At 41.8% G+C, this 14029-nt stretch overlaps 1 protein-coding gene across 1 annotated transcript in view; it reads left to right on the top strand.

The window, feature by feature from the left end:
• LOC128686609 (glycine receptor subunit alpha-4-like) overlaps positions 1 to 12373 on the top strand; it is a 517556-nt gene extending 505183 nt beyond the window's left edge. Inside the window, exons 8-9 of the mRNA XM_070084379.1 lie at positions 4884 to 5233; positions 11268 to 12373. Of these exons, the coding sequence (XP_069940480.1) occupies positions 4884 to 5233; positions 11268 to 11645 (728 nt within the window). The 3' untranslated portion in view covers positions 11646 to 12373. The remainder of the gene's footprint in view (positions 1 to 4883; positions 5234 to 11267) is intronic.
• The last annotated feature ends 1656 nt before the right edge of the window (positions 12374 to 14029 follow it).

Raw genomic sequence — 14029 nt, 5'->3', positions numbered from 1 at the left:
GGACAGTTTCCTGGTGTCTAGAATTTTCTGGATCGCAATTTTCCTCTCAGGACAGATAGGGGAAACGGCATGGTGTTTTCCATTGCAAAGAACACACTTGGGTTTAATTTTGTTATGGCAGTCTCGAAAAGAATGCTCACCAGAGCATATGCTGCAAATTGTTGATTGGTTACTGCATTTATTGGTGGTATGGCCAAATGCATAACATTTGAAACATTGTGTAACACTGACAAACCGTTCAAGAGAGATTTGGTCAGGTGTACATCTGGTGCCAAAACATTTGAAACCATGTTGACATATTAGTTTGGCTGCTTCAGGTGTCTCAAGGATTAATTTTAATGTTACCTGGTTGCTGTCAGGTTTAGAGAATTTATATGCATGGAGAGCCTTAAATTCAGAATTCTCCTGATTAAATTCTGCAATAAGTTCCTCCACAGAGCTGTCTCTCATGAAGCTGTTAAATCTCGCCACAAAGACAGTTTGTTGGGCTTGATAGCTATCAGGTGCAATTGGGACAATACCCAAAGTCTACAATCTCAAGAACTTCATGCTTAAGCAGTTGGAGTAACTCGTCTTCAAAGGAGAGGAGAAGTACTGCCCCAAAGTGGGTTTGACAAACATCCACTGGAACAACAGTTGAGTTTGAACAAATACATTCAAGAATTTTCTTCACAGACTTTTGATTGTCAACGGCACGTATTCGTACTCGTATTCGTGCCATGATGTCCAGGAAGGTACATCTGACACAGAGAAGTTGCTTTAACAAGAAAGATTTTCCTTGGTGGTAGCCCTAAACATCCTAAGTCAGCTGACTTATGAAGGTCAGCACCTAAGATAGCCTACCCTCGAGGAGTGAGGGGGGCAGGGCCCAAGGCAAAGATCGGCCGGATTTTTAAAAACCACACGGGCTACCGGATGGTCAAAATGCCTTTTGTTAACTCGCCAAAGGCGAAGTTGCCGAAAAAGAAGAAGATAGGAAAGTCAGACGGATAGCAATGTAAGCAGAGTGTTAGTGTGTGGACCAGTGTAAATGTTTGGGTGAGGGGAGGAAGGGGAAGGTTGGGGGGATGGGGAAGAGAGGGGTGAACAAGCAAGCAAGTCACAGCCTTACCCTCTTAAAGTGATGGGGTTCGAAGTGACTGCAAGCAAGTTTCCTCTCAGCTCTGGTCGAGAATTACTCAGAATAACGTTACCAAGAAAAAACTCGAGGCACAGTCCTCAGAGCAGGAACGAAGACATCTCTCGACGGCGGCTGCACGACGACTCCGGTTTGTGAATCTGTGAATCTGTGTATCCTGCTAGTATGTTTACTATAAACCTTGAACGAGAGTTTACTTTCACCTTGTGTAACAGTATACCTAGACAAGGTAGCTGGTTATCCTTTTCTTCTTTAAGTGTGAATTTAATTGTCGGTTCTAGAGTGTTGAACCGACAGAACTGTGCTGAGGGGCAAGCCCATGACTAGCCCGAATAGTTGTTTATATTTATTTCTGTCGAAGTTGAAGCAGTTATAACGAACACAGAGTTCAGTCAGGTTTTACAAAACATGACAAGGTGCTGGCCAGTATGTAACCACAATAATTACCCTCCGAATAGTTTAGTCCACTGGCACCTTAGTGAATAGGGCAGTAACGTCGAAACTTACGACCATCATTTTGAGGTTTTCAGTGCAGCTCAGAAGATCGTCCGAGTGCTTTGGGTGGGCTGGAATAGTTGTCCTCAAAAGTTTTGGCAAATATCTTGCCAGACAACCTGCCAACTTGTATTTTGAAAGGCGTTCCCTAAGACCATTATAATCAGCAGAACGAAAATGCGTTATTTTTATTCCCGTATACGAGGTAATATTAAAGGTAACAGATTTATGTTCGCTAGAGCTAAGCCCTTCAGTGATCTCTGGATTATTTACGAGGATCTCCTTGTTTGACATAACTAGATCAAGCTGATTCTGTTGCAACTTTTTCTTCAAAAAAAAAAAACAGTCCTGAATCACCTCTAAGAAATCCAGTCAATTTGACTAAAATTAAAGTCTCCCACCATTACTACGTTATCATGCCTTGAAACCCTACCAATTTTGTCCCAGGGAAGCTTCCATCTGTAGTTTTCTTAGTCTTGGGGTTAGTATATTATACCTAAAATTATTTTTTTACGTCCTCTAGAAATTTTACCCAGACAGAAACTGTGCTTATTCCTTCGATTTTTATACCATTTTTATGTAACAGTTCATGTTTTCTCAAGCACATAGCGCTGGCTTATCCCCCTTCTCATTGTTACTTTTAACATGGAACAACTTAAACCCTTGAATGTGGTACTCGGGAGACATGTCCCACCTCTTCAAATTAAACCATGTTTCAGTTGCTGCAAGACCATCAACTTTTCCTGTACATGAATGCAACCAGATGTAATTCATTAATTTATTAACTAATCTTAAATTATGAAGGTTGCTTCTAAAATCCACATTAATACAAGCTTTATAAATTTAAACATTTCAAATTAGTGGCTTCACAATTTGTTTTCCCCCCAAAATCCCATGCACTATTTTTACTTTAAAGCCCTAACAGCACCCTCCACTGAACTAGCCAGAACCCCCACACCTGGCCTAGATAAGTGAACTCCCATCCTTGGCATACATGTCATTTCTGCCAAATAAGAGGTCCTATTTGTCTATGAATGGTACTGCAGTGTCCTTATAGTGTTTGCCCAGCCAGTAATTAACACCAATTACCCCGGACATCCATTCTTTTCCAACTCCTCTCCTCGGCAAAATGTTACATACTACAGAGTGCAGCCCTCTCTTCCTAATTATATCTATTGCTGACCCATACCTGCTAATCAGATCTTCACTCCTACTTCTGCCGACATCATTGCCTCCAGCGCTGAGGCATAATAGGATTGGTACCATTACCCTCCATGATGTAAAGTAAAAGGACACAAGTGCAACTAATGTAACATTTTATTGTGACAACGTCTCGCTCTCCAGGAGCTTTGTCAAGCCATTACTGCTTGACAAAGCTCCTGGAGAGCGAAACGTTGCCACAATAAAATGTTACATTAGTTGCACTTATATCCTTTTACTTTATATATTGTCCGTAATTCTACCAACATATATACACCCTCCATGATGGGAAGATGGATAACAACATCCTGCATCCCAGCCCCAGGAAAAGACACCCTCTGCCTTGTCTTTCTATCTCTTAGACACAATTGTCCTATTCATGAATTTTACCTGGTAAAATCCCAACAACATCATTCTTACCTTTACTGGTGTATTTCTGTGTGTGATCCGTCCTCTCACCGTCATCTCTGGTTGTTGTTACGTAGGTCGCCTTGCTTCCATCCTAAAGCACAGAAAAGTTGTTAATGGTTTCCTTTTCTCCATCCTTCCTTTTAATCTTCATCTTCGCTCCTTTACTCCCAACCACTGTCCAGCTTCCTTCTTTGTCCTGAGGATTCACAGTAAGAGAAATACAATGAATCCTTTTGTTTTCCTAAGTCAGTCGCCATTTCTCTCTCCTAGCTTCCTCCAAGTCTTCCTTCACAGCTACTTTTCGGACCTGATTATCTCCCATTTGTCCAGGTGCTTCATGAATCTTACTGGTTTAGCGCTTCTCATGAATGTATTCATAATAATAACACAGCTACTCACAAAGCCTTGATGATTGTGCTTTATTTACTACAATGATCGAACTTCTCTGTGCTGGCTTAACCTACTAATGCAGTGTTTTAGGCAAGAGTAATTTTGGTGTAGCACCAATAAAGCAGCATATGCGAAATTCAGGACGTTTCAGTCTCTGGATGAGTTGTTCGCCCAGTGTTCAAACACTCATTCTTCTCTTGCTGTCCATAGTCATACGTATAGGTCTTATCACTCTCTAATAATTCAGTTTGTATATGAATTCTATGACGGCTCTATCCTCAGCTGAAGACACGCTCTGAGTGTCTTTCATATATAAATAACATTTATTCAGTTTGCACTCAAGACAGTAAGTCTTGGTATCCACAGTCTTTGTGTGCCTACCCAGATTCTGCCTCACAATAACAAGATCCATACATATGCACCTTGGGCCTTTATCTGGTTTGAGGATGAGGTTAATTGCATTATCCATTTACAGATCTGTCCTCTCTACCCACTACTGAAGTGCCCAGTTGCACCCGAATTCATACATCTATTCAAAAAATTTTAGCTATGTGTTTTGATATTAGCTAGAGCAATATAATACTGAAATGTGCATGTGCATCACTAATGAATTAGCGTAATTTGCATAGCATATTTGATCATGTTGATCAAATTGCATTGCATATTTGATCAGCTGAACACGTAAGTCAATATGAATTCGAAAGACCTTTCTCACACCTCACACACACACACACACACACACACACACACACACACACACACACACACACACACACATACATATACACTACCTGACAGGCAGGCAGCAACGAGTCATGGTACGTGACGCCTGTGACGAGCGGGGTCCCACAGGGGTCAGTCCTAGGACCAGTGCTATTTTTTTGTATATGTGAATGACACGATGGAAGGGATAGACTAGAGAAGTATCCATGTGGTTCCATCCCTCGTACTCCGTACATAATTTGATAATGCAGTAACATGCCTGAGCTACGACGCAGGTGAGGTGATGCCTTGTTACTATAAAATACCAAAATGAATTATGGGTAACTATATCTTGATAACGTATACTTTTTAAATTAATCTCTGAATTATTTAGGGAACATGCAATGAGCTAGTTAATACCCCGCTCAGCCGAGGCTGTGTCCTTTGTATGTTTTGATTTTCTTCCAGGTTTCTAATTTCTGGTCAGTGTACCTGCTTCTCTGTAATTTTGTTTTCATCACATCTTGACGACTTAATATCTTGGCAGTGTCATACGTCAAGGCTCTGGATATCTGGATGGGTTCGTGTACAGCCTTCGTCTTCCTGGCGCTGGTAGAATTTACGGTAGTTAACCACATCGCTCGCCACCACCGGCGGTTCCTTTACTGGGGTTCAGTGTACGGGAGAGAGACCATCTCTCCCCAGGCGACTACCCCTCACCACCACCAGCAGCAATCCAGAGCTCTCAGTAGGCTCTCCTCCAGCGAGTGTCCTACCCACGGCTCCATCTACGCATGTGTCCGTGCTGCCGCTCAGGGCAGTCACGGACTCTCCCTCACTCAGCGACACCACGCTAGTAAACACGTCCGGAAGAAATCTACGGTATCGCTAACTGTCGTGAGTATGACACCTTGGCATGAACAGTGTTCAATTTCATGTCGTTTCGTAAATAAAAATATATTAAGCATATTTATATCAGTGACAAAGTTGACATATTTACACTATTTAAACTGATTAGCGTTCCTAACATGATAGACTGTGAAGTCACAGACTGTGATGTGCGACATATATTTTGATGTGCAGATGTCACTGGGTGAGTCATAGTACTATGATGCATCATCATAGTGCAGAAATTCAGGTGTGAGAATGTACCATCGTAGTGCGGCAGAACTCGTGTATGAATGTAATAAATAATTTACTTCCCACACTCACATATATTTTCTTAAACATAATTTTACCAACTTTGTCGTTGTAGAGCAGTGCTGGTGACTCACCACCAACGTTGCTTCTTGTCCCTCCTTCATTTACTAGGAAAAGTATTAAAAGATTCGTCTCGCCCATTTACAAAGAGTGTTGTGCTCCCGTTGGAGTTCGTAACCGTATGAATACTGTACAGAGAAGCAATCGAGCTTATTTAACACTTTATTGCCTGGTATTACAGGAATTACAGTACTTGGAAGCAAAAAGACTTGTGTATTATTTCATATCTTTACATTTCAGGAAATCCCATTAAAATATCAGCGTTTGACCAAGAAATGAATAATTAGTAAGAAAAAAATATTTTGGGGAATTGAAACAGACAGGAACAGGCTAGCCTTCCCAGGGACTGGAATTAGTTGTACAAAGATTAAATATTATATTACTCAGTTAGAATTTGGCACTCGAATTTCATGTGGTCATTGATGATGTAAAAAGAATGAGTATCACTGGATATTAATTATTTGTATTAAAACAAGATTTCTAGAGGTGGCGAGCCGGACAGCATAATGTGGAGATAATATCGATGGATCGAACCTTTACCACTTGCTGCGTGAATGAAGGCAAAGATTCAGTCAGGTACGAAGGAGGAATGCATTAGCCTTTTAGAACAAGTGAGAAGGGAGAGAGAGAGAGAGAGAGAGGTGCCGATGAAGTAGGGGGAAAGGGAATAGGAATTGAAAAAGATGAATACTGAGATTAAAATGGATCTGAATATGCAAATGAGAGGAGAGAAAGTTAGTATCCCGACCACATCCAGGGGCAGCCACCCCTTTTTAAAATATAATAAAAAGAAAAAAAAAGGAAAACAGGGAGACATGCAGAGAAGAGAGAGAGAGAAAGAGAGAGGGGGGATAGGATGGAGTTGAAACTGAGAAAAAAAATTTAAGACATTGATATGATATTAGTTGGTTGGTTTATTATTCTCTCGACCCATCGACTGGACAAGGGTTATTAAAGCTGCATATCACCTGTACATTTATCAGTCAAGGCTACTTAAACCCCTAACTGTAGGTTAAGGTAAACTCTCAGCGTATACACACTGAGACACACACCTCTTAGTGTATTTAAACTGAGAGATACCTCTCGGTGTATATGCTCTAAGAGAAAGATAGGGACCTCTCGGTGTACATACTCGTGTGGAGAGATAAATAAAACTGAATCAGGTATAATAATAAATAACAGGAATGCAAGTACGATACCCAAAAATATAGCAATGGCAAGAAAAAAAAATATCCCGAAGTTGCTGAGAACGAAATTTTGTTTTTGCCCTATCAGGAATAGGCTTTAACTATTCAAACAAAATTTACAAGCTAGTGAAAATACAGATCTTAAGCAGAAAGACTATATAAATTCAGAAAACTCACCTAAATTGCAGGTGTGAGTCTTCACTTTTATAGAAATAGAGCCGCTAACACTTACATAGTGGGACCTACCTCATCTTCATTCATAAAGCCACATATAGTACAACGTGTACCAGGACCGTCAGGAGGAGCATAAATGACATTATATAAACGTGGTAAACAAAACGGCACATAAAGAACTAGTATATAAGAGTCAAGGAAAATTGCCGCCAGTGGTGATGATGCAAGACTTGAGCTTCATGATGTGGCGAGGGAAAGATCTCAGCTGGCAACAGATATCGTGAGTTGCGAGTCAAGGACGCTGTCCAAAGCTTGTTTAGTTAGCCCTATAAGAGGATACCTATAGTGGTTCTCAGCTTTTCATTTTTCCTCGTCTTTCAAGTCATACATGAAAACACTTGAGATCGCTTCTTCAGATCTGCTTCAGACTTTCAATTCTGGTGTATCTTAGAGGAACGTTGAAACTCTTATTGGCATGTGTAGGTGCCAATTTGACGGTTTTATTAAATGGGTTGGGATGTTTGTTTTCATGTAATAACATGACAGTATCATTTCTGCTCGGCTTCACACTTTTCAAAGTTAGTGTTTACTAATACGAAAATTTGGATTTGCATCGGGCTGTATAGGTACCAGTTTGCTAATTTCATTATAAATATTACATTCTTATTTTCTGTGCAATTTGAGCGGCTTCAAACTTACAGAGTATGTGCAGTTGCCAATTTTATAACAATTAAAACAGTGGAGTTATTACTTTCAGTGCGAAAATGCCTCTTGTGATCGCTTTTAAACTGTCAATGATGGTATATTTTGCTGGAGGGAATGTTCACATTGTTATTGGTTGTAAGGGCCAGTTTGTCAATTTTATTAAAACAAATTGACATGTTGTTACAGTATAATCAGGGAGAAGCGCTAAGCCCGTAAAAGTGAAACAGCGCCTGAGGACGGTGTGGTAGTCACCAGCACCGAGGAACCTTCCTTGAGAGAACAAATTGAGATGTTATCACACAGAACCAACAGACGGTGTGATACAGTGAAAATGCTACTTCACACTGATTTAAAACATTCAACCCTAATACATCTAACCTAAAGAAATATTTTAATTTTGATGGGCTCTTTAGGTTCCAAATTGCCAATTTTATTGAAAAAATGGAAGGTATACTTACCCTTCTGTTGAAACTCATGTTGATCAGTTGATTGGTTTCCGTGGTACTGCACCAAACCTTACCACCTCTGAAAACCATTATTTTTTTTCCTAACTCCATTTTTTTGTATTAATCAAAGTTGGATACACTAACAGTGTGCTGTTAGCCTGTAGTTCAAGTAACAGTGAAAACTAAGAGCAAATTTAATCTACTTTCCAGCTGTAGTTCATCTCATACTTTCAGTGTTTGACTGGGTTGAGCTTAAGCTCCTGATCCTCTAAGATCTGTGAGCCTTAAGCGGATGCTAAGTTTCCTGAGTGTGTTTTACCAAAAGCCATGGGCTTCTCGAGGTTTTAATTTCTAGCTCCTGGACCTCTTGGGAGAGCTGAGTTAATACTCCAAAGCCTTTCGAAGAAGGTGAGTTTCAGTTCTTTGTCCGCCTGATGGTTTTGATGTGTCGCTGCTAGGCCTCTTGAGTGCGTTGAATACAAGAGTCTAGAATTATGTGATAAGGGAGCTCCTCTCTCGCATTATACAGTGACAAAAACATCTGGTTCTCTAGATTCTTCATTGGTGAGAATCATTGTTCTTGACATACAAAGTTATTAATAGTAAGGGGTACGGAGCAGCTGGAAAAAAAATGGCATGGAATTTACAGGATGGAATGGAAGGCATGGCCTACAAACTACTTCCACTTATCAGCAAGAGTGAGAACAATAACAGTGATAAAGCTGAGGTCGCACTACTAACTGTGGCAAGTCATAAATTAAGAGAGTATTTATGTAATACTGAGAAGATGGTAATGAAAGCAAAAATAAATGTGTGTGAAGAGAGGGAAATGTAGTTGTAAAAGTGCGTATATGTATCAACGAAGACATGTTACTTACTGGATGTCAGTTATAGACAGGATAAAATATATGACTTTATATAATTCTAAAATTCTTGACAATCTGGACGCCAAATTCTCTCATTTGAGGCCAGAAAAAGGTAAATAAATAATAAGACTTATTTTAGGCTAACACGATATTTTACAAATTAGCACAAAAACTCATGCCTTTTAAAATTACTCGGGTATCAGGGCTTTTGGTGCTATTTGTGGTGCTAGTGGTGCACTTGATAATGATGCTGGTAGTGCTAGATGTGGTGCTGGTGATACAGTTGATGATACTGGTAGTGCTAGTTGTGGTGCTAGTGGTGCAGATGATAATGATACTGGTAGTGCTAGTTGTGGTGCTAGTGATGCAGTAGATAATGATGCTGGTAGTGCTAGTTGTGGTGCTAGTGGTGCACTTGATAATGATGCTGGTAGTGCTAGTTGTGGTGCTGGTGATACAGTTGATGATACTGGTAGTGCTAGTTGTGGTGCTAGTGATGCAGTAGATAATGATGCTGGTAGTGCTAGTTGTGGTGTTAGTGGTGCAGATGATAATGATACTGGTAGTGCTAGTTGTGGTGCTAGTGATACAGTTGATGATACTGGTAGTGCTAGTTGTGGTGCTAGTGGTGCAGATGATAATGATACTGGTAGTGCTAGTTGTGGTGCTAGTGATGCAGTAGATAATGATGCTGGTAGTGCTAGTTGTGGTGCTAGTGGTGCAGATGATAATGATACTGGTAGTGCTAGTTGTGATGCTAGTGATGCAGTAGATAATGATGCTGGTAGTGCTAGTTGTGGTGCTAGTGGTGCAGATGATAATGATACTGGTAGTGCTAGTTGTGGTGCTAGTGATGCAGTAGATAATGATGCTGGTAGTGCTAGTTGTGGTGCTGGTGATACAGTTGATGATACTGGTAGTGCTAGTTGTGGTGCTAGTGGTGCAGATGATAATAATACTGGTAGTGCTAGTGATGCAGTTGATAATGATGCTAGTAGTGCTAGTTGTGGCGCTAGTGGTGCAGATGATAATGATACTGGTAGTGCTAGTGATGTAGTTGATAATGATGCTGGTAGTGCTAGTTGTGGTGCTAGTGGTGCAGATGATAATGATACTGGTAGTGCTAGTGATGCAGTTGATAATGATGCTAGTAGTGCTAGTTGTGGCGCTGGTGGTGAAGTTGATAATGATGCTGGTAGTGCTAGCTGTGGTGCTGGTGATGCAGTTGATAATGATGCTGGTAATGCTAGCTGTGGTGCTGGTGATGCAGTTGATGATACTGGTAGTGCTAGTTGTGGTGCTAGTGGTGCAGATGATAATGATACTGGAAGTGCTAGTTGTGGTGCTAGTGATGCAGTTGATAATGATGCTGGTAGTGCTCTTTGTGGTGCTGTTGATGAAGTTGATAATGATGCTGGTAATGCTAGCTGTGGTGCTGGTGATGCAGTTGATAATGATGCTGGTAGTGCTAGCTGTGGTGCTGGTGATGCAGTTGATAATGATGCTGGTAGTGCTAGTTGTGGTGCTGGTGATGCAGTTGATAATGATGCTGGTAGTGCTAGTTGTGGTGCTGGTGATGAAGTTGATAATGATGCTGGTAATGCTAGCTGTGGTGCTGGTGATGCAGTTGATGATACTGGTAGTGCTAGTTGTGGTGCTGGTGGTGCAGTTGATAATGATGCTGGTAATGCTAGCTGTGGTGCTGGTGATGCAGTTGATGATACTGGTAGTGCTAGTTGTGGTGCTGGTGGTGCAGTTGATAATGATGCTGGTAATGCTAGCTGTGGTGCTGGTGATGCAGTTGATGATACTGGTAGTGCTAGTTGTGGTGCTGGTGGTGCAGATGATAATGATGCTGGTATTGCTAGTTGTGCTGCTGTTAATGCAGTTGATAATGATGCTGGTATTGCTAGTTGTGCTGCTGGTAATGCAGTTGATAATGATGCTAGTAGTACTAGTGGTTATAGCATGGAGCTAGGAAATCTAATATTGCTTATTTTTGTAATCACAGAAATGGTGCTAGTGGTTGTTTTACTGCTGTTATTAATGCTAATGAATATTAATACCATGGGTTAAGTTCTTCATTTTCGAAAAAAAAATATTAAATATGGTAGTTTGCTATGAAATGTTGTGTCTGAACACACGTTTCTTGATAGAAACCATTGACCAAAGTTGAGATTAATTTATGTAGATATTTGTTCACTTTAAGATTATTTTTAATACATGTCTTAACACTTAAAATGTGTGCGTTCCCTGCTTAATGTATCTACGTCACTGATTTACTTATTTACAGGAGAGCAGAGCAGGTGATGACGACGACAAAAGACGCAGGAAGAGCCATGGTGACGAAGGAACACACCAGATGGACTTCGCCGCCGAAGTCTCTAACCGTGGCTGTACCTCGGAAATGACTGACGAAGGAGATCCTCCAGTTGAGTCAGGCGGTGAAAACACTCGTCACATCAACGCTTCCAGTCTCAGTGAGCTGGGCCACAACGAGAGCATGTGTGCTCATGCCCTTAGCGACGTTAAACTCTTATGTCTGCCATCACTGTGGCGTCAGGAAGCCGTGTTAGCCAAGAGGATCGATAAGACATGTAGGGCCCTGTTCCCAGTCCTTTTCATTCTATTTAATCTCGTCTACTGGCTATACTACCAAGTCTTTACCTGATAACTCGTGACATCTGTGAGAGTCCACCAGCAGCCATATGCTTAAAATCACTTCGAATCGAATACGTCAGAATATTTGTTGCAGCTTATGGCTATAATGTTCAACTAGACATAGTGTGCACCACAATCACTTTCTCCGGCACATCTGAAAATTATTCTACTGTCGATTTTTGTCGCAATTTTGATTATCGGATTTCTGAGTAAAAGTGTGGCATTTTTATTTATACTTTGAAGTATGAATTACCAACAGTTATTACCAACCCCCTTCTTTCTTTACCAATTACACTCAGTGTCACAGTCACTGCCAAATCCTTCTTTCCTTACCAATTGCATTCCATTCCAGTTTTATTGTCAACAACTGATCGTCTTACCTGTTGCTCTAAGTGTTACAGTCACTAAGAACTCCTGATCTTCTTACATATTGCTTTCAGGGCCACAGACACTGTCAGCCCTCCGATCTCCTCTTACTCGTCGTCAGTGCCACTCTCTTACTCAAACCGTAGTTTGTATGCTTATATCAGGCCTCAATGTCTGACACCATCTTATCTTTAAAGTGTCAGATGTCACAAACCATTCTGGTAAATCCAGAAGCTTTGCACTAATGATGTTACTAAAATCATATTCACGCCATCACACCCCTGAATGCTTGCGTGTTTAACTTAAGCGTTTCAGATCTAAAACTATTCATGTTTCATTATCAGAAATATATATATATATATATATATATATATATATATATACATATATATATTATTTATTGAAGTTTGGAATTATAACACTCGCAGAGTTACAGTGTCAAAACTACTCTCTGAAGTCCTCAGTCTGAAGAGGACTCAGATCTGTGCTGTAAACATGTCTCTTCAATAAAGTTCCTTAGAATCAGTGAAGTTCTCCATTACTATGGCAGCCTCTCATAACAGAGCCATTTATTGTATAGTGGAGCAATGAATAAAGAGAAGCTACACGTTACGAACCTCAAGAGTTACCAGGATAACTTGCCAAACAATTTATTCATTATTATTCTATTTTACGGTTATATTTAGTAATCTTAACTCCAAAATTATATCCTGAATTTGACAGAAACCATAATCCATTTTTATCGCAATAATATATAGGGATTTTTTTCCTTAAACCCCACATAACTTAATTTCCCACATCCACAACATACACCCACAACAACCCTGCCAGTCAGCCATACATCCACAAGAACCCTGCCAGCCAGCCATACATCCACAAGAACCCTGCCAGCCAGCCATACACCCACAACAACCCTGCCAGCCAGCCATACACCCACAACAACCCTGCCAGCCAGCCATACACCCACAACAACCCTGCCAGCCAGCCATACATCCACAACAACCCTGCCAGCCAGCCATACACCCACAACAACCCTGCCAGCCAGCCATACATCCACAACAACCCTGCCAGCCAGCCATACACCCACAACAACCCTGCCAGCCAGCCATACATCCACAACAACCCTGCCAGCCAGCCATACATCCACAACAACCCTACCAGCCAGCCATACACCCACAACAACCCTGCTAGCCAGCCATACATCCACATCAACCCTGCCAGCGAACCATACATCTACAACCCTGCCAGCCAGCCATACATCCACAACAACCCTGCCAGCCAGCCATACATCCACAACAACCCTGCCAGCCAGCCAGCCATGCATCCACAACAACACTGCCAGCCAGCCATACACCCACAACAACCCTGCCAGCCAGCCATACATCCACAACAACCCTGCCAGCCAGCCATATATCCACAACAACCCTACCAACCTGCCATACATCCACAACAACCCTGCCAGCCAGCCATACACCCACAACAACCCTGCCAGCCAGCCATATATCCACAACAACCCTGCCAGCCAGCCATACATCCACAACAACCCTGCCAGCCAGCCATACACCCACAACAACCCTGCCAGCCAGCCATACACCCACAACAACCCTGCCAGCCAGCCATATATCCACAACAACCCTGCTAGCCAGCCATACACCCACAACAACCCTGCCAGCCAGCCATATATCCACAACAACCCTGCCAGCCAGCCATATATCCACAACAACCCTGCCAGCCAGCCATATATCCACAACAACCCTGCTAGCCAGCCATACACCCACAACAACCCTGCCAGCCAGCCATATATCCACAACAACCCTGCCAGCCAGCCATATATCCACAACAACCCTGCCAGCCAGTCATATATCCACAACAACCCTGCCAGCCAGCCATACATCCACAACAACCCTGCCAGCCAGCCACACACCCACAACAACCCTGCCAGCCAGCCACACACCCACAACAACCCTGCCAGCCAGCCACACACCCACAACAACCCTGCCAGCCAGCCACACACCCACAACAACCCTG

The sequence above is a fragment of the Cherax quadricarinatus genome, chromosome 12 (genome assembly GCF_038502225.1).
Source record: "Cherax quadricarinatus isolate ZL_2023a chromosome 12, ASM3850222v1, whole genome shotgun sequence".
In the NCBI taxonomy this organism is placed as follows: Eukaryota; Metazoa; Arthropoda; class Malacostraca; order Decapoda; family Parastacidae; genus Cherax; species Cherax quadricarinatus.
This window is presented reverse-complemented; position numbering and strand designations above follow the sequence as displayed.